General features: G+C 41.3%; 1 protein-coding gene and 2 pseudogenes across 1 annotated transcript; 1 reads left to right on the top strand and 2 right to left on the bottom strand.

Moving 5' to 3' along the window:
* The first annotated feature begins 2156 nt into the window (after positions 1-2156).
* Positions 2157-9220, top strand: LOC148697055 (uncharacterized). The gene is made up of 2 exons (XM_088693435.1): positions 2157-2296; positions 7867-9220. The coding sequence occupies exons 1-2, from the start codon at positions 2250-2252 to the stop codon at positions 9218-9220; spliced, it is 1401 nt and encodes a 466-aa protein (XP_088549561.1). The 5' UTR covers positions 2157-2249.
* A 5669-nt stretch (positions 9221-14889) lies between these two features.
* On the bottom strand, positions 14890-15667 carry LOC148697056 (BAG family molecular chaperone regulator 1 pseudogene; annotated as a pseudogene).
* Positions 15593-16607, bottom strand: LOC148697057 (REF/SRPP-like protein At1g67360 pseudogene; annotated as a pseudogene).
* Positions 16608-21381: the final 4774 nt, after the last annotated feature.

Consider the following 21381-nt stretch of genomic DNA (forward strand, 5'->3'; position numbering starts at 1 on the left):
CCAAGGCTTATTCGCTGGATGCTTCTTCTCCAGGAGTTTGACGTGGAAATCCGAGACAAAAAAAGAAGCAAGAATGTAGTAGCTGACCATTTGAGTCATTTGGTACATGACGAAGTACCATTACCTATCCCAGAGGCATTCCGAGATGAACAGCTGTTGACCATTAAGGTTAGTGAGCCTGTAAACACGGAAAATTCCTGAAACAAGAGACAAGAATAACGCGTACAAAATATATTTTTGTGTTTAATGATTTTGGGGTTACAATCTCTTTGTAATTTGATCATCTGATTCTATCTTCGTAGGGTGTAGGTTTGTGGATGAGCTGTTGATCCAAAGGGCCGTCGGGGCTTGATCTAGGGATGAACAGTTGATGAACGGATCTTCAAGGGCTTTTGGGCTTGATCTTGAAGGTTGATGGATGAGCGGATCTTCAAGGGCTTTTGGGCCTAATCTTGAAGACTGATTGGATGTGTGGATTTGTTGAGGTTGTTGATCCAAAGGGCCGTTGGGGCTTGATCTTAGGATGAACGGATGATGAACGATGAACACTTCTCTTCAAGGGCCGTCGGGGCTTGATCTTGAAGACTGAACAGATGTCTTGAGGTTGTTGATGGATGAGCGGATCTTCAAGGGCTTTTGGGCCTAATCTTGAAGACTGGGTGTCTGGATTTCTTCAAGGGGCCGTCGGGGCTTGATCTTGAAGGTTGATGGATGAACGGATCTTCAAGGGCTTTTGGGCCTAATCTTGAAGACTGAGTGTATGTGTGGATTTGTTGAGGTTGTTGATCCAAAGGGCCGTTGGGGCTTGATCTTAGGATGAATGGATGATGAACGATGAACACTTCTCTTCAAGGGTCGTCGGGGCTTGATCTTGAAGACTGAACAGATGTCTTGAGGTTGTTGATGGATGAGCGGATCTTCAAGGGCTTTTGGGCCTAATCTTGAAGACTGGGTGTCTGGATTTCTTCAAAGGGCCGTCGGGGCTTGATCTTGAAGGTTGATGGATGAACGGATCTTCAAGGGCTTTTGGGCCTAATCTTGAAGACTGAGTGTATGTGTGGATTTGTTGAGGTTGTTGATCCAAAGGGCCGTTGGGGCTTGATCTTAGGATGAATGGATGATGAACGATGAACACTTTCCTCAAGGGCCGTCGGGGCTTGATCTTGAGTTGGTGGAAGTTCTTCAAGGGCTGTTGGGGCTTGATCTTGAAGGAGGATTTGACGAAGAACGAAGAGAGCTTTCTTGATCCTTCGGGATTTGCTTGAGAGCTTTAGAGTTTCAAGGCTTCTTCCTTTCTTCCTTTCTTTTTTTCCTTCCTTCCTCCTTCCTTTCTTTTTTTTCTTTCTCCCTTCTTTCTCCTTTCTTTCCCCCTGAAATGAATGCCTTGGCTTCCTATTTATAGAATTCTAAAACTTGATTTTTGGATTTAAATAATCAGATGAAATAAATCATTTCTGCCAGATATTGACACGTGTCCTATTTGATGACCTTTCCAATTTATTTCAATTTTTCGTTAAGTTACACGCTACATGTAAAATTTATGTGACACGTGAACGTTGAAATTTTAATTATTGGTTAACATTCATTTCACCGAAATTTCGATGTCTACAAATGCCCCCACTTCAAGGCGCGTCGTTGACATGTGCTTGTCATGTGTAGAAGATGTGTTTTGAAGTCCCTTAATGTAGATGTCAACCCAAGGGCCGTCGAGGCTTGATCTTGAATTGAGCTGGAAATTTCTTCAAGGGCCATCGAGGCTTGATCTTGAGTTCGACTGGAAGATTTTCTGGTTTCCTCCAATCGTTGATTTTCCACAAGCTTAATCTTGAACTGGGCTGGAAGATTCTTTTGGTCTCCTCCGAAGGTCTGAACTTACTCCTTTTATCTGGAGTTGAATTTGATTCAAGGGTGGTGAACACTTGATTTTGAATCGGACTTGTGATTTCTTCAAGGGCCATTGAGGCTTGATCTTGAACTGGGCTGGAGGATTCTTCTGGTCTCCTCCGCTCGTTGATTTTCCTTTGTGCTACTCTTGAACTGGGCAGCAGGATTCTTTTGGTCTCCCCCCGAAAGTCTACGAGCGGTTATAAAGACCAAGTGGTTGGTAATTGCATTAGCATCTATCTAATCTGTTCATTGCTATTTACATACTTGTATCTTATCTGCATTTCTTAATCGTCGGTCCTCAGTTCTTCTTTCTTCCAGCCAAACAGTAAGACGTGGTCCAAACAATAAGTCCCAGGAGAGGCATGAGCGGAGCGCATGAGCGGGGGAAGAGTCTAGACATACGAGGAAGGTGAATCTTTTAAGTCTTGCATATAGTATACTTGTTTTGTGCATTTCATGAGTAGATTATTTAGATCTAGTTCAATGGCCAGCACTAGCTCTAGATCCACCTTAGGAACTATACCTGACATTGTCAATGAAGAACAAAAATTGGATTTTCAAACAGACGAAAGTATTGATTTTTCCGACTGGAACATTCCAAAAGTTTCAACCCAAAATATTTACAAGAAAAAATGGTCTTTGACCTCTTTTAAATCCGAACATCACGTCAAAACAGTTGAGAAGGCTTATGCTCTTAGCAAAGAACATGAGACTTGTCAATTATTTTCTCCAGAACAAATCAAAGCGCATCGCAAAAACGGTCATAACTATCTTCACATTGGTTTAGTTCAAATCGCTGTTAAACCTTTAACACGAAAAGGCCTTAATACGTCTATTCTTTTATGTCTTCGTGACGCCCGATTTACTGATTTTAACGATAGTATTCTTGGAATGATTGAATCAAGTCTTTATAACGGACCTATCCATTTTGATTGTTTTCCAGATCTCACAATAAGTCTTTCAGACCCACATGTTTTAAAAGCTCTTACTCTTAATATCAAAACCTCCGGGTACCAAGTCCTGGAAGGAACACAACCTTTGGCACTTATTTTTAGAATTTATTACAAAGTCACTGGCACAAACATGAATTTTCAAGCTTTGAACAAAAGTCCTCGCGACCACACTCTTTTAATCCAAACAACCCAAGAAAGCGCAAACATTAGAGTACCAAGAACCATTAGGTGGTCAGACATCAGTCTCCCCTCAGATTGGTGTTTAATTAATGAAAGTAAGTCGGTTTCCGTTCAAAACAGCCTCGTTAATCTTGACAACATTGAACAATATTTTGACGGCACAGTTAAAATCAATTTTGATCGTCCAGCAAGAAAATCTTGTGAATCAGTTTTGTCACACAAATCTTTTACTCCTAGCAGACAGTCTTTTTCTGGATCCACGTCAACCGATAGACTGGGTCGAGATCAAGATTTGATCAAATCTTTAGTAAACAAAAAGTTAAAAGAGCAGGAAGCTGCACAACAAGATCTAGTCAATGATTTACTCAAATTAAAGTATGTCGACACTTCTTCACAAGTTGCACATCCTGTTTATCATCCTCCAAACCAAGAAGAACCCACTTCTCCAACTCCTTCTGATTTTGAAACAACATCGGTGAATCACCAATTACTTGTTTTAAACAAACCACATAAAATACGATGGAGGAAGCTTAAAGCTGACATCGCTTCTGAGGAAAATATTCCCAAAAGAAATATTTTTAGAAAAAAGTATTGTGATGAAGAAAAGCTAGCCATATATGCCGAATGGAAAGCTTTTGTAGAACAATACCAATTTGAAATATCTTTCTTTGATTTCATTGAAAAACATTATGAAACCAAAAATAAAGTTACGGTTGTTACCAAAGAAAATTGGGTTAAGGAAGACAAAACTTTGATTTCCTCCAGTCATCCTCCCAAAGAAACTATTTTGATTTCCACTGGTAATACCAACATCCCCGCAACCCCTTTCAAAATTCCAAAAGAAGATTCTGGTTTTAAACCTGTCATTGAACAGAACAATTTTACAAACCAAAGTCTTCATACTATTGGAAAACAGTTAGACAAAATTGAAACCAAAATCGACAAATTGTCTCAACCAAAATCTTCTCCAAAAGAAAAACCATTAGTAAATTTTACTGATACTGCTTCAAGTTCCACTGCTTTAAAATCCATGACTACTTTACAAAAAATTGATCATATGCTCACTGAGCTCAAAAAAGAAAAAGTTGTTAATGTTTTGCAAAACAATGATGTTTCTGTCGAAGAAGAAAATACTTCTGATTCTTCTCAGGACACGGAAACTAGTTCTGCTATCCAAAATATTGAAAATATTTTTCAAAACATTGATCTTCAACCAACTTTTGATTTAAAACGTATTCGTACTCATCCAGTCAACCCTACTTCTCTCACAAAAAACTGGTATCCCAGGCCAACTCCTCCTGACCTTCAATTTGAAGAACGAAATATTCAAAATCAATTTTCAGTTTCAGCCGACAAACTTTATGAGTGGAACATCGATGGCTTATCCGAACAAGAACTTTTGAACAAACTTCAACACATGTCCATGGTTGCTAATAGCTACATTTCAAATCACAATTTTACACAAACACAAATCGTTGATCTTCTCGTCACTGGTTTCACTGGAATGCTTCATTCTTGGTGGGAGAAGCACTTAACTTCTCAGTCCAGAGATGAAATACGCTTTGTGGTCAAAAAAGATGAGGAAGGATTTCCCATTTTTGACGAAACGATAGGACAGGGAATACCCGACGGAGTAAATACTTTACTTTATACGATTATAGAACACTTTATAGGAACACCCAGCAACGTTACTACGCGTATTCACGACCAACTGAGTAATTTAAGGTGTCCAACTTTAAGTGATTTCAGATGGTATAAAGATGTTTTCATATCCAGAGTTATGCTTCGAGAAGATAGTAATCAACCTTTTTGGAAAGAAAAATTTATCAATGGTTTACCAAATCTTTTTGCTCACAAAATTCGAAATGTTTTAGTAAATGAAGAAGGTGTCATACCTTATCATACCCTTACTTATGGTAACATAGTTAATGTTATTCAAAAGGAAGGATTGAAAATGTGTATCGACATGAAGATTTCAAAACAAGTTCATAAAGATAAATCTATTGCTAAATACGAACTTGGAACATTTTGTGAACAATATGGTTTACCTCCAATCGCTCCTTCGAGTAAAAAGAAAAAAGCTCAACAAACCAGCAAGTTTTCTAAACATCAATCCAGATTTTATAAAAACAAAAGATCTTCCAACAAACCTTTTCAAACAAATAAATTTTATGAAAAACCATCTTCAAACAAAAAACCTTTTCGAAAGTCTAAAAAGGATTTTCAAAATAAAAGGGGAAAGTGTTACAAGTGTGGTAAATTTGGTCATTATGCAAATGAATGCAAGGTTAAAAAGGTTATTAACCAACTAAAAATCTCTGAAGAAGAGAAGGTTCAACTTATCCAGGCTTTAGAAATTAGAAATACCGACTCTAGTCAATCTGATAAAAATCCCGATTTTTCCGTCTCCGACTCTAGCAGTTCTAGCGACGTCTCCTCGCCAAACATTAAGTTTGGGTGCACGGACACTTGTTGTAATAAAATTTCAGTGCTTAATAAGCAAGAAGAACAAGAAGAGTTTTTAATGGAATTAATTAGTAAAGTCGATGACCCTGATTTAAAATCTTTTTATTTGAAAAAACTCAAAAATTTGATTTCTTCCCATGAACCTGACACTAGTCAAACTTCTTCTCAAAAGATTTCTCTCAGTACCACTTTGGAACGTTTTAATAAACCAAAAAAGGAGATCACCCTCAAAGATCTGCAAAAAGAAGTTAACCAAATCAAATCGGAAATTAAGTTTTTAAAATCCGAAAATACCGAGATTCGTTCACACCTCAGTAGAGTACGAACGCAAGAACTCGTCCAAGAACAAAATGGTTCTTCCTCAAATTCCGATTCCGACGCTCACTCAGCTAAATCTTCTTCTTCAAAAGAACTTGTTTTATGTCTTTTAGACAAAATAAGAATTCGAAAATGGTATTCTAAAGTTACGATAGTAATCGAAGATTTTCATTTAGAAACCATCGCTTTAATTGATTCAGGTGCAGATTTAAATTGCATTCAAGAAGGGTTAATACCTACTAAATATTTTCACAAGTCCACGGAAACACTTAGCGCTGCAAATCAATCCCCGATGAAATTAAAATATGAAATTCCCAAAGCCCATGTTTGTCAACAAAATATTTGTTTTAAAACTCCATTTGTTTTGATCAAGAATATTTCTGATCCAGTCATTTTGGGACTCCCTTTCATTGCATTAATTTATCCTTTCAAAGTTCATCATAACTGTATTTCTACCAAGGTTTTTGGCCAAAAAATTACTTTTGAATTTTGCATGGAAACAGATCTTAAAAAGTTAAAACAACTTCAAAAAGATAATGTTTCAAAAACCCTTAACCAGATTACTGCAAAATCCCAACAAATTGCATTTCTACAAGAAGAAATTATTCACAAAAGAATTGAAGAACAGTTGACGAACAAATCTTTGTTAAATGCTATTCGTCAGTTTTCCGATAAGCTTACTAAAGAAATTTGTTCCGATCTTCCAAATGCTTTTTGGCACAGAAAACAACATATTGTTAAACTACCTTATATTAAAGATTTTATTGAGTCAAAAATCCCCACAAAAGCACGACCAATTCAAATGAATCAAGAAGTTTTAGAGTTTTGTAAAACTGAAATTAATCAACTTTTAGAAAAAGGAATTATCCGTAAAAGCAAATCTCCATGGTCTTGCCCTGCTTTTTATGTCCAGAAAAATGCAGAATTAGAACGCGGCGTTCCACGATTAGTTATTAACTACAAACCCTTGAATGATGTTTTAGAATGGATCCGATATCCAATTCCCAACAAAAGAGATTTGATAAAAAGACTTTCTCAAGCAACTGTTTTTTCTAAATTTGATATGAAATCAGGCTTTTGGCAAATTCAAATTCATGAATCTGATAAATACAAAACTGCTTTTGTAACTCCTTTCGGACACTATGAGTGGAATGTAATGCCCTTCGGCTTGAAAAACGCACCAAGTGAATTTCAAAATATCATGAATGAAATTTTCAATCAATACAGCCATTTTTCGATTGTTTATATTGATGATGTATTAATTTTCTCAAAATCAATAGAAGAGCATTGGAAGCATTTGCATGCATTTGTTAGGATCATTAGGTCCAATGGGTTAGTTGTTTCGGCATCTAAGATTAAGTTATTTCAAACCAAAGTTAGATTTTTAGGATACCATATTTACAGGTCTACCATCCAACCAATTGATCGAGTCATCCAGTTCGCTGATAAATTTCCAGATCAAATTATTGATAAAACCCAGCTTCAAAGATTCCTTGGATCCCTCAATTATGTTTCAGAATTTTATCCTCATCTGCGTCAACAATGTAAGCCCTTGTTTGATCGTCTTAAGGAAAATCCTCCATCATGGTCACAAAATCATACTTCCATTGTCAAACAGATCAAAAATCATGTCAAGACTTTGCCTTGCCTTGGCATTCCAACTCCCGACTCTCTCAAAATAGTCGAAACCGACGCATCCGATATCGGTTATGGAGGTATCCTCAAACAGAAAACTTCTTCCGAATCTCCTGAACAAATTGTTCGTTTCCATTCAGGAATTTGGAATCCGGCTCAAAGTAACTATAGTACTATTAAAAAAGAGATTTTATCAATTGTATTATGCATTAGCAAATTCCAAGATGATTTATTAAATCAAAAATTTTTAGTACGTGTTGATTGCAAATCTGCCAAACATGTTTTACAAAAAGATGTTCAAAATATTGCATCAAAACAGATTTTTGCACGCTGGCAAGCCATATTAAGTATTTTTGATTTTGAAATTGAATACATTAAAGGCAGCCAGAATTGCATACCAGATTTTCTAACCAGAGAATTTTTGCAGGGGAAGAATGGGTACTAATCCTACTCAGCAACGAAGGCTCCCAGCCACCCTTACCCAAACCCCAGCACCAGTAAAACAAGAGTCTATTCCCGACTCTTCATCGGCCCTCGCCATTACAAACAGATTTACTCCCTTAGGATCAACAGTAGGAAATATCCGACCAAATTACCAAACGGCCTTAGCCACCCCTTATGATCCTTACTCATCAGTTCGTTCTCCAGCTCCCTCACAACCAAAAACACCTAGCTATGCTAAAACATCACCATATGTCCAGAACCCTCATTCAGAAAAGCTTTTTAGCATCCCTCTTCACATTGACAAAAACCAACCCCCAGAGCGCATTGCCAAATTACTCCTTCCACCAAATTTTCATTTCTTACCAACTGAATCCTACAAAAGCCTAAAATATTACCAGGCTATCCTTTCAGAAACAGAAAGCATTGCTATTAAGCCAATTTACAGTACCACTCACCAAAACAAAATATTGTATCATTCACTCCATATTGGAAAATTCCTTACCGAACTCGAATGGGGAATTCCCCTTTTTCACACAAAACCCCTTCATACTCAGCATGTTCTCATCCCAAACAATCATTACAATTACTATGATTATATCCAAGCATGGACCAACATTTTTCTCCACCAGACAGAAGACTTTAGTCATTCATGGTTCATAACTTTTGATAAGAATTTCAGATTGCGGTTTCCTGCATGGTTTCCAGATTGGTGGGCTTCCCATGGCCCAAGCTCTTCCATCATTCCAGATGACCTTCGTCATGTTCTCACAAACAACTTCCAGCCCAGTTTTGACAGAAGTCGTTTCGACAACAGAGTTACTATTTTTTCACTGCTCATGGCCAAGTACAAGATCCCATGGATTCTCAAATGGAACTTTGAAATGGACACCGGTGGTATTTACAGAACCAGATGGGTAAAATGGTGGGATAAATTCAACCACCAAAAAATTATTGATCTTGTAAAAGTGGAATTTCCCCAGGCATCTTTTCAGGCACTGCCAATCAAAGTTTCATCTTCGTCCTCACAAGCTTTGCCAGTTCATCAGCAATTTCCTGAATTACCAAAAGCTCAGGAACCAGTTCAGTCCTTATCAGACATTAGTCCATCTTCCTCTCTCAAAGGAATTTCCAAGTCAGCCAAGTCCTCCAGTTCAAAGAAAGAAAAAACTACCCAACTGCTGGATATGGCTCAGCTGCTAATGGCGGAAGCAGCATTGCTGCAAAGGAAAAAAGGTTCAGACTCAGATTCAGATAATTCTGATGCCTCGTCTCAGCTTCCCGCCAAATGGGCTGATCAAGCAGATTTTCAAGATGCCCAGGACCCATTTGATATCTGAAAAGCAATATTTGCCCTTGTGATTGTGTCAGCCCAGCAACATCATCAGCAGTAGCTGTTTTCATCTCTTCCGCAAAAGACAAAGCATTATTCTTCAATAGTGAAAAACAAAAAGGTTACTATTCACAATAGTGAAAACAAAAAGGTCACTATTCACAATAGTGAAAAACAAAAAGGTCACTATTCATTTAACTTTTGTAAAAGAATCAAAGCATCTTCACTATTCTTTCACCCGGCTTTAGCAGACAGCGGGATTCCCGGATCATTTGGACAAGTCTCATTCAACCTCCTCGCTCTATATAACGAGGATTCATCTTCAGAAAGGGAATAAGTTTTTAACTTCAAGAACTCAGTTCAACCATATCTCTCTGAGATTATTCAAACACTTGTAATACATACATATTATTCAGGATGCCTGCGAGCTCCATCTCTTTGTTTACTTGTTTCATCTGCCATTAGGCAATACCTGTTTGTTATCTGCATTGCAGTAAGTTTTCAATAAAACTTATTTTCCAAATATACTTGCATCATTACGTTTAATTCATTATTTTGATATGCTACTCTGTCTTTATATGTTTTATTTCTGCACTTTAAATTATATGGACGGCTATGCCTCCTGCTGCTATTTTATGTTTTACTTCCGCACTTTATATTCTATGGCTGGCTTTGCCGCCTGTTGTTAGTTCCTTATTTACTTGGAACTAAAGTTATAATTTACTCATACCACGTAGCTTTGAAGTACTTACTTATGAAGAAGGAAGCTAAGCCAAGGCTTATTCGCTGGATGCTTCTTCTCCACGAGTTTGACGTGGAAATCCGAGACAAAAAAAGAAGCAAGAATGTAGTAGCTGACCATTTGAGTCATTTGGTACATGACGAAGTACCATTACCTATCCCAGAGGCATTCCGAGATGAACAGCTGTTGACCATTAAGGTTAGTGAGCCTGTAAACACGGAAAATTCCTGAAACAAGAGACAAGAATAACGCGTACAAAATATATTTTTGTGTTTAATGATTTTGGGGTTACAATCTCTTTGTAATTTGATCATCTGATTCTATCTTCGTAGGGTGTAGGTTTGTGGATGAGCTGTTGATCCAAAGGGCCGTCGGGGCTTGATCTAGGGATGAACAGTTGATGAACGGATCTTCAAGGGCTTTTGGGCTTGATCTTGAAGGTTGATGGATGAGCGGATCTTCAAGGGCTTTTGGGCCTAATCTTGAAGACTGATTGGATGTGTGGATTTGTTGAGGTTGTTGATCCAAAGGGCCGTTGGGGCTTGATCTTAGGATGAACGGATGATGAACGATGAACACTTCTCTTCAAGGGCCGTCGGGGCTTGATCTTGAAGACTGAACAGATGTCTTGAGGTTGTTGATGGATGAGCGGATCTTCAAGGGCTTTTGGGCCTAATCTTGAAGACTGGGTGTCTGGATTTCTTCAAGGGGCCGTCGGGGCTTGATCTTGAAGGTTGATGGATGAACGGATCTTCAAGGGCTTTTGGGCCTAATCTTGAAGACTGAGTGTATGTGTGGATTTGTTGAGGTTGTTGATCCAAAGGGCCGTTGGGGCTTGATCTTAGGATGAATGGATGATGAACGATGAACACTTCTCTTCAAGGGTCGTCGGGGCTTGATCTTGAAGACTGAACAGATGTCTTGAGGTTGTTGATGGATGAGCGGATCTTCAAGGGCTTTTGGGCCTAATCTTGAAGACTGGGTGTCTGGATTTCTTCAAAGGGCCGTCGGGGCTTGATCTTGAAGGTTGATGGATGAACGGATCTTCAAGGGCTTTTGGGCCTAATCTTGAAGACTGAGTGTATGTGTGGATTTGTTGAGGTTGTTGATCCAAAGGGCCGTTGGGGCTTGATCTTAGGATGAATGGATGATGAACGATGAACACTTTCCTCAAGGGCCGTCGGGGCTTGATCTTGAGTTGGTGGAAGTTCTTCAAGGGCTGTTGGGGCTTGATCTTGAAGGAGGATTTGACGAAGAACGAAGAGAGCTTTCTTGATCCTTCGGGATTTGCTTGAGAGCTTTAGAGTTTCAAGGCTTCTTCCTTTCTTCCTTTCTTTTTTTCCTTCCTTCCTCCTTCCTTTCTTTTTTTTCTTTCTCCCTTCTTTCTCCTTTCTTTCCCCCTGAAATGAATGCCTTGGCTTCCTATTTATAGAATTCTAAAACTTGATTTTTGGATTTAAATAATCAGATGAAATAAATCATTTCTGCCAGATATTGACACGTGTCCTATTTGATGACCTTTCCAATTTATTTCAATTTTTCGTTAAGTTACACGCTACATGTAAAATTTATGTGACACGTGAACGTTGAAATTTTAATTATTGGTTAACATTCATTTCACCGAAATTTCGATGTCTACAAATGCCCCCACTTCAAGGCGCGTCGTTGACATGTGCTTGTCATGTGTAGAAGATGTGTTTTGAAGTCCCTTAATGTAGATGTCAACCCAAGGGCCGTCGAGGCTTGATCTTGAATTGAGCTGGAAATTTCTTCAAGGGCCATCGAGGCTTGATCTTGAGTTCGACTGGAAGATTTTCTGGTTTCCTCCAATCGTTGATTTTCCACAAGCTTAATCTTGAACTGGGCTGGAAGATTCTTTTGGTCTCCTCCGAAGGTCTGAACTTACTCCTTTTATCTGGAGTTGAATTTGATTCAAGGGTGGTGAACACTTGATTTTGAATCGGACTTGTGATTTCTTCAAGGGCCATTGAGGCTTGATCTTGAACTGGGCTGGAAGATTCTTCTGGTCTCCTCCGCTCGTTGATTTTCCTTTGTGCTACTCTTGAACTGGGCAGCAGGATTCTTTTGGTCTCCCCCCGAAAGTCTACGAGCGGTTTCAGGATATGGCAGGCAAGTACGAGGTGGAGGTGCTGACCTGTTTCTTTGTTCAATCTTTCCAATTCGTATTCAATACGAATTGGAAAAATTGAAGTTTCCTTGTCCTTTCTCTGGCAGTGTATCAACCGTTGAAGATGACTACTCGAGAGCAACGCTAGGTAAGCAACCAGGGAATAGATTCCAGGCAGTCGGTTCCAGATCGGAAGACTGACTCCAAGTGCCGGCTGATTACTTCTTTCACTTTGCCATGCGAGTAAGAACAAGGACAAAGGAAAAGACAGGGAAAAAGCATGATATGAGATACCTTTGCTTTCAAAGAAGCAGCGAATGAATCAGCACATATATTTGTTGTGCTTGTCTCCACATGCTTCGATGTATCATTTTCACTTGCCTTACTTGCTCCCTTTGCAGAAGTGGTATTTCCTTATGCAGGTTTGGCATCTTCTCTTGTAGTATTTGTCCTCTGATGCAGGAGTTGAATGCAAACCTTACATTTGAATGGACCATCACTTCTTGGTGGTAGCGCAAGTTTGAGTGGAAGTTCCGACATATTGCTTTCTCTGTCCTTGTCTTGGCAGGTGAGAACAAGGGCAAAGGAAAAGATAGGGAAAAAGCATGATATGAGATACTTTTGCTTTCGCCCTTGATGATATGAGATACCTTTGCTTTTGAAGAAGCGGTGAATGAATCAGCACATGCTTCAATCTATCGTTTCCTCCTGGGTCATCTGTACTCCAGGCATCTGGTATCTTTAAAGGTTGAATAGGTTTTCTCAAAGGAAGAAGAAGAATTGTGTATTTCAAGAGGCTTTGCTGGGAGTGCGCCCTCAGAGGTGAGGAAGAGTTGGGCATTTTCTTCAGGTCTGCCTTGCCATAAGAGACGAAGGACGACACATATAGGGATTTCTTAATAGCAAGTGGTGGTACCGTTCTTTTACCCTTGTCGACAAACGTCTCTTTGATATCTGAACGACGCCTCTTCGATTTCTGAACGAGCGCCACTTTTGACAAAGTTGCACACGTTTTCTGAAAAGCAGAGAAAGCGTCGCCGAACTTTGCGCTTGTCGGCTAAAGACGTGTAGTTGCGATGATGGCCTCCACGTGTTCTCGACTTTGTCAGATATCTTTTGACAAAGTTGAACGCGTTTTCTGAAAAGCCGCGAACGCGTCGCCGAACTTCACGCAGGAAAATCCGGATTTTTGAATCGGTGGTCGTGTCGCTTGGCTTTTTACAGAGGTATCGATCACTCCAACATACACACTCTGAAAGTTGCCCATTCTTGAAAATCGTCTCCGGCCTTTTGAGAATTTAACTCCATCCACCCCTTCTCTTTGAACACTTTTGCAAAATGGCAAACCCATCGAACCTTAGCTTAGAATTGAGTCTCAGCAGTGATACGGGCGCGCCGCGTCAAGGTAACGTATGGCGCCCTTCTTTCTTATCTTCTAACGGTCCTCTTACAGGTGAAGACTCCGTGATGCAGGACGCCACAACAGCTACAATAGTAGCTAGGAACCTCCTCACTCCAAAAGATAGTAGGCTGCTGTCAGGACGGTTCGATGAGTTGGCCGTTCAAGAGTCCCTAACTCTCAGCGTTCAGTGTGCAGGCTCTGTGTCCAACATGGGCCAACGCCTACTTGCTCGCTCCCGTCAGGTTGAATCGTTGATGGCAGAGGTGGAAAGTCTCAAGCAAGAGATCAAGCAGCTGAAGTATGAGAATAGAAGTTTGCACGTGCTTGCAAACAACTATTCGACGGGCATGAAGAGGAAGCTTGATGAGCTGCAAGAGTCTGAAGGTCGGATTCAAAGTGACCGTCAAAGGTTTTCGTCTTTCCTCCAAAGGCACCTTTTTCCTTGGTCTTCCAGCGTTTGGCCAAGTATTGAGGCCTCAAATGCTCTATCTTCGATGCCTCCCGCTCCTGGAGTTCTGCCAAGTAGTGGGGCTTCACGTGAACATCCTTTGTGAAAGCTCCATCTTTTTTTTTTTTTTTTTTTTTTTTTTTTTTTTTTTTTTGTACACACTTGTAATTTTTTGGAGATTAATGGACATGCTTTATTTTATTCAGTGTATTGTGTTAAATACAGATAAAACATATACATCACCGTCCATCATCATTCCTTTTTTATTTTAATTTATTATATATATATTTGTTTTTATTCTTTTCTTTGCTTTCGGTGGCGCTGATCCACCATTCATTTATATATATATATATTTCAGATGGTGCCAGAAGCACCACCATTGTTTTTTTCTTTCTTTTTATTATATATATATATATTTTTTTTTTTTTTCTTTTTGCACATGGTTCCAGAAGCACCATCATTGTTTTTATTATATATATATATATATATATATATATATATATATATATATATATTTTGTTGGGATGGTGCTGTCCATCCAGATTCCATCATTTTTTTTTTTCTTTATATGGTGATCTGCAAGGCTGAGTTTGTGGGTGAAAACCCAGGCCGAGTCCGAGAGAAGACGGAGGAGATCTTTGGGTGTGAATTGACAAACTTTGATTTTGTCAATCACATTCAAAGGCAGCAGCAGAGGCAAGCAGACGGATGAGATCTTTGGGTGTGAGTTGACAAACTTTGATTTTGTCAATCACATTCAAAGGCAGCAGCAGAGGCAAGCAGACGGATGAGATCTTTGGGTGTGAGTTGACAAACTTTGATTTTGTTGATCACATTCAAAGGCAGCAGCCATGGCGGAAGTGCAGAAGCAGCCAGAGCTTGAAGTAGTGCAAAACGTCGAGCTTCGCGATCGGCTAGTCGTTTGACAGCGGTCACTGAAGTTCTTCGCCGATTTTGATCACGACGGCTAGAGTGACGAGCTTGAGGTTATTGGTAGCGGCTAGGAGACAGAGGAAGAAGCTATTCTTCTTGTTCTACCATGGAAGATGAACCTCTGGAATCCAAAGCTCCACCATTACCATCACTGAGCACAGCCACTAACAACAACCATTGCACATCGCCTTCTCCGTCTCCCATGATCCCGTCTAACTTAAGCAACTGGTTCATCAATTGCTCAATCAGAACAAGCACATCTTGCTCTGCAATATTTTTACCTTTACTGATAATTGATTCAAGAGCCGACACCTGGCCAGCAAGCCTGTCTACTTCCAAGCTGATTTCGGAGATGGACTTCGAAGCCCTACCCTTGTCTTTGAATATCAATTTCTGATCTTGATGGTGCAAACCAGTCGGTCCAACCAACATTTTCTTCAAATCCCCAAAAGAAGATTGAGCGCTGATGCTGATTTCATGGTAAATTGACCCATATTTGACCCGAACCCGAATTGTCGGTGGAGGCACCGAGTTCCGATCAGAGTCCGGATTCCGTTTCTGAACCAGCATTCTTCCCGGTCTGAGCTCCCACTCTCCCTGCCCCGAGTCAACTCTGCCGCCGCCTGAGCTTCCATTCAACTCGGCCAGTGACACCCCTGTAATCTTGGTCTTCATCCTCAACATTTTCTCTCTAATTTTCCACGAGAGATCTCTCAGGTTTTTTATCTACTTCACAAAATTAGAAACAACCCAATTGAGAGAAAGGCTTGTAGAACAAAACCCTTGTTTCAGAATTCTCAGGCTCTGAATAGACAAGGCCGGAGACACCACCATGTTTGACGGTGTGTGAGGCGGAGATGCAGGCGAAGATGTCAAATGAGAAACAGATCTTCCCCATAATTGGATTGGGATTAGAGAGGAAAGGCAAAGACTTTGGGGAGTTTGTGGGGGGAAAAGAGAGAGACGAAGTCGCGAGGGTTTGGACGAAGCGCCGCTGTGGTTGGCCGTGCCGTCGTACTCGTCGATCATGTTGTCGAGGTCCTCGTCGGTGGTGAGGGAGATTAAGGAGTCGAGGTCCTCGCTGGGGAGCTGGTACTTGAGGGTGAAGGGTCGAGGGAGTCGGCGTAGTTGAGGTAGTGGGATTGCAGCGGTTGGTGCAGCCTTCTGTGCCACTGTGTGGATGGAAGGGTACTTGTTGATTCCGACCCACAGCTTCACAGATTGGTTCAAGACAAAGTTCTTGTACTCAGTAGCTGCATACCGAATAGCTGAGCGTGGACCGCCAGTTTGAGCCTCCCTTACAAATTTCTGTCCCTTCTCCGCTGCTTTCTGGATCAAACAATGCGCTTGGTTCGCAACCTGCTTAGCCATAGGTGGAGCATGCTTATCGAACTTGTCTGTAGCTCTGTAGCTTCGTCTACCTTGGTGTCGAGAAAAGCGAGGACATCGTCAGGAACGCCCTTGAACTTCCGGTAAACAGGACCGATGACGGCGGTGACAGCGCCCTCCACAGTCCCGACCGTTGATCTGAGCGGCCCAGAGTTCTGCTTAGCGTAATCGTACAGACTCGAAACGAACACCAGCGTCTGAATCGCCGCCACCCTCAGAAGCCGTAGATGCTTCAGTTCCTTCTCCTTGCTGTTGATCTCTACCCCATCATCAACGGTTGCCATTGTTTGCAGATTGTTTTTTTCTGGTTTTTGAGGCTCCGGGAAGTCGCGACTGAAAGAGCAAATTGTGTTGGGAGTCTTGGAGCCGAGTAACGATGGGCTTTGAGAGCTGGGCCCAGATTTGTAGCTGGGCTTGCTGGCTTTGGAAAGAGGAGTAAAAAGTTTTGGAGCCGGCCCTTTTTTTTTTTTTTTTTTTGATGTGAATATATATATTCTTTTCTAATACATAGTAACATATGTATATTTTTTTTTCTTTTCTTTTGTAATAAAATTAACTTTCTTTAATGAAACATTTATTTATTTATTTTGATGTGACTGTACTTGAAGTTTTGAAGTTTCAAGTTGCCTACGTACTCTTCCAAAGAAGAGATCAAGTCATAACGTAGTTCAAATGAGTGATGGTTTTTTTGATGATTTTGCCATACACAGTTTATGCTCTTGCGGGCCAGGAGCGTTTGTTGTCGCCTTTTATGCTCGTGCGGACAAGGAGCTTTGGTTGTCGCCTTTTAGGCTCGTGCGAACGAGGAGCGTCTTGGTGCCGTTTGCATTTTCAGCTCATGCAGGCAAGGAGCGTTTGTTGTCGCCTTTTATGCTCGTGCGGACAAGGAGCTTTGGTTGTTTGTCAAACGATCTTAGAGAGGCATTCCTTGCAATCTTTATAGCAAGGAGTCTTGACTGAGTGATTGAAGAAGTCTTCTGGGAAGAAATCGCGCATCGTAATGGCAACGGACGATCTTTGTGTCATAATTTCATCATCCTCAACATTTTCATGTAGCTTTGAAGGTTGACGGTAGCTGCTTTGCCCCCTTTCCGATTGGTGAACTTGTGGAGGAGACTTATGTTTCTTGTGCATTTTCTTTGGAGTGACATAAGTCCATCCTTCAACTTCACTTGACTTGACTGACATGGTTTTGGAGCATGCCCCCAGCGGTTGAGGTGAAGATTTTGAGTTTAAAGAGCCAGAAGTGACGGAGGTATAGTTTGATTTCACCACATCATTAAGATCTAGCTCGATGATCCCTTTCTGAGCCAACTTCATGATGAGATCTTTTAGCACAAAGCACTTTTCCGTCGGATGACTAATGAAGCGGTGGAATTTACAGTACCTTGGACTGTCAGTACGGTTCATATCTTCCGGCCGTTTACACTCAGGTAGGTTGATCACCTTTTTTTCCAGCAAGTCATCTAACATGGCAACCACGTCAGAGTCGGGGAATGGATAAGTCTTCTCCTCAAGCTCCTTCAAAGTGCGTCTACGTATCTCTTGATCACGAAAAGCTTCGGTTTGAATCGCCTTGCCTCGTGTATGGGTTTTGACTGGAGTTGTGTTGAGCGTCATTGCTTCCTTGGTGGGTTTCCACGCAGCCTTATCCACCTTGGGCCCCAAAACTTTGTCATTCTTGTAGTCGGCGATCTGTTCTTTCTTCCCATGACGGGTGATGCTTAACTCCATATCATGGGCGCGGGTGGCTAACTCCTCAAATGTTCGTGGTTTGATGCCTTGAAGGATGTAGTGTAGTCCCCACTGCATGCCTTGAACGCACATCTCAATGGCGGAGGTTTCAGAAAGCCGATCTTTGCAATCCAGGCTTAATGAACGCCATCTATTGATGTAGTCGATGACAGGTTCATCTTTCCACTGTTTCGTACTGGTCAGCTCTAGCATGCTTACAGTACGACGAGTGCTGTAGAAACGGTTGAGGAATTCCCTTTCTAGCTGGTCCCAACTGTTGATAGACTCAGGTTTGAGGTCAGTGTACCAGTCAAAAGCGTTACTTTTCAGCGAACGCAAGAACTGTTTGACAAGGTAGTCTCCCTCTATCCTAGCATTGTTGCAAGTTTCAATGAAATGGGCGACATGTTGCTTCGGGTTGCCTTTTCCATCGAACTGCATGAATTTTGGGGGCTGATAACCCCTTGGCATCTTCAAAGCATCAATCTTCTTGGAGTAAGGCTTTGAGTACAGTGCGGAGTCATGCGAGCTTCCTTCGTACTGTGTCTTGACAGTGCTTGCGATCATCTCCTGTAGCTGCTGGATAGAGAGAGATCCCATGAATGCCGTTGCTTGGTCTAGCTTCGGCTTCTCTTCAACTTTCTCCGCTGGTGGCTCATCTTCTTCATCGTCTTCTTTCTTTAATAGGCCAATATTTGGGTCGACTTTCACGTCGGGCAGCGCATCTAGTTGGTTAACAAGTGCGGCAATCTGCAAGTCCTTCTCTTCCACAGTCCGTGTGAGCTTTGCGATTGCTTCATTCATCTGAGCTAGCTGCTCCTCGATTGAAGTTGCTCCAGTGGTCATGACTTGCATGGTTGTACTGCCGCTTGGATCAGGGTCGAAGAGTAGGGACTCTGAGTATTTCCTCGGGCTTTCGTCTTCTTTACTTTTTTGAACCGTGATGTAGAAAACATCTTGGATCTCCTCTTCAGTGCCGTTCTCTTGGGTTTGTTGGCATGAAGATTTGCCAGTGTGGACGATGATGCGCCTCCTTACCTTCAGTGGTCCTTTTGTGTCGACCTCTAGGATTGCTTGGCGCTCCATCCTTGAAGGAATCAAGCTTCGAGCATCGTCTTTTTTCCCTAACCCATTGAGCTTTTCTTCCTTTGGTGTTGTCTTCTTCTTTCCAAAAGGCTTCTCATTATCTTCAAACCTTTCTGAAGCTGATCGTCGCAGAGGAGAGATAACTGTGTTGCTTTGTTTCTTAGGCTTTAACAACCTTTCAAAAACAGAGCTTTGGGATGTCGGCGCGTTAAGCCTCTTGAAGACAGAGGTTCGGTCTTGACCACCAATGCGATTAAGCACTGAAGTTCTGGAGCTTGAATGGCTCATCCTATCGAAGACCGACGTCCGAGGGGAGGGTTTAGGCTCTTCTTGGTCTGGTTCAATGCTCACGCTGATGTGTTGAGCGCTAGCTTTCTTCACTTTGCTTGAAATCTTCACGGGTGCATTTGGTGTGAAGCCAAATCCAGCCTTGTTGTTGTCAACTCCATAATCATGCTCCTTCAACTTCTTTTGAGTCTCGGTGAGGTCGCGATCTTTGTCGTTGACGGTGTTTGAAACCTTCTTTCCAAGATTTGAAGAGGAAGCAAAGTCATGCCTAGCCTTTGACATGAGTTCGTAGGCATTTGGGTTGAAGCCTTCTTCGGTCCTCTTAGTTGGAAGAGAGCTTGGTTTCACTATGACACCATGTTGCGCCTCCAGACGGTTGATGAGTCCGGCGGTTTGCAAGTTTTTCTCCTCTGCAGTCTTTATCAGCCTTGCAATTGTTTCCTTCATCTGAACCAGCTGTTTTTCAATGGAGGTAGTGCCGATAGTCATGACTTGTTCTTTGTTTGAAGCCATGGACTGTGCTTGAATATCTTGAAAAGAGACAGAGATGAGAGGTAGAGATTGTCCCACTGGGCGTGCCAAATTTGTAAACACGGAAAATTCCTGAAACAAGAGACAAGAATAACGCGTACAAAATATATTTTTGTGTTTAATGATTTTGGGGTTACAATCTCTTTGTAATTTGATCCTCTGATTCTATCTTCGTAGGGTGTAGGTTTGTGGATGAGCTGTTGATCCAAAGGGTCGTCGGGGCTTGATCTAGGGATGAACAGTTGATGAACGGATCTTCAAGGGCTTTTGGGCTTGATCTTGAAGGTTGATGGATGAGCGGATCTTCAAGGGCTTTTGGGCCTAATCTTGAAGACTGATTGGATGTGTGGATTTGTTGAGGTTGTTGATCCAAAGGGCCGTTGGGGCTTGATCTTAGGATGAACGGATGATGAACGATGAACACTTCTCTTCAAGGGCCGTCGGGGCTTGATCTTGAAGACTGAACAAATGTCTTGAGGTTGTTGATGGATGAGCGGATCTTCAAGGGCTTTTGGGCCTAATCTTGAAGACTGGGTGTCTGGATTTCTTCAAGGGGCCGTCGGGGCTTGATCTTGAAGGTTGATGGATGAACGGATCTTCAAGGGCTTTTGGGCCTAATCTTGAAGACTGAGTGTATGTGTGGATTTGTTGAGGTTGTTGATCCAAAGGGCCGTTGGGGCTTGATCTTAGGATGAATGGATGATGAACGATGAACACTTCTCTTCAAGGGCCGTTGGGGCTTGATCTTGAAGACTGAACAGATGTCTTGAGGTTGTTGATGGATGAGCGGATCTTCAAGGGCTTTTGGGCCTAATCTTGAAGACTGGGTGTCTGGATTTCTTCAAGGGGCCGTCGGGGCTTGATCTTGAAGGTTGATGGATGAACGGATCTTCAAGGGCTTTTGGGCCTAATCTTGAAGACTGAGTGTATGTGTGGATTTGTTGAGGTTGTTGATCCAAAGGGCCGTTGGGGCTTGATCTTAGGATGAATGGATGATAAACGATGAACACTTTCCTCAAGGGCCGTCGGGGCTTGATCTTGAGTTGGTGGAAGTTCTTCAAGGGCTGTTGGGGCTTGATCTTGAAGGAGGATTTGACGAAGAACGAAGAGAGCTTTCTTGATCCTTCGGGATTTGCTTGAGAGCTTTAGAGTTTCAAGGCTTCTTCCTTTCTTCCTTTCTTTTTTTCCTTCATTCCTCATTTCTTTCTTTTTTTTCTTTCTCCCTTCTTTCTCCTTTCTTTCCCCCTGAAATGAATGCCTTGGCTTCCTATTTATAGAATTCTAAAACTTGATTTTTGGATTTAAATAATCAGATGAAATAAATCATTTCTGCCAGATATTGACACGTGTCCTATTTGATGACCTTTCCAATTTATTTCAATTTTTCGTTGAGTCACACGCTACATGTAAAATTTATGTGACACATGAACGTTGAAATTTTAATTATTGGTTAACATTCATTTCACCGAAATTTCGATGTCTACAGA

The sequence above is a fragment of the Pyrus communis genome, chromosome 5, assembly GCF_041283825.1.
Source record: "Pyrus communis isolate YQ-2024b chromosome 5, ASM4128382v1, whole genome shotgun sequence".
Lineage (NCBI taxonomy): Eukaryota > Viridiplantae > Streptophyta > Magnoliopsida > Rosales > Rosaceae > Pyrus > Pyrus communis.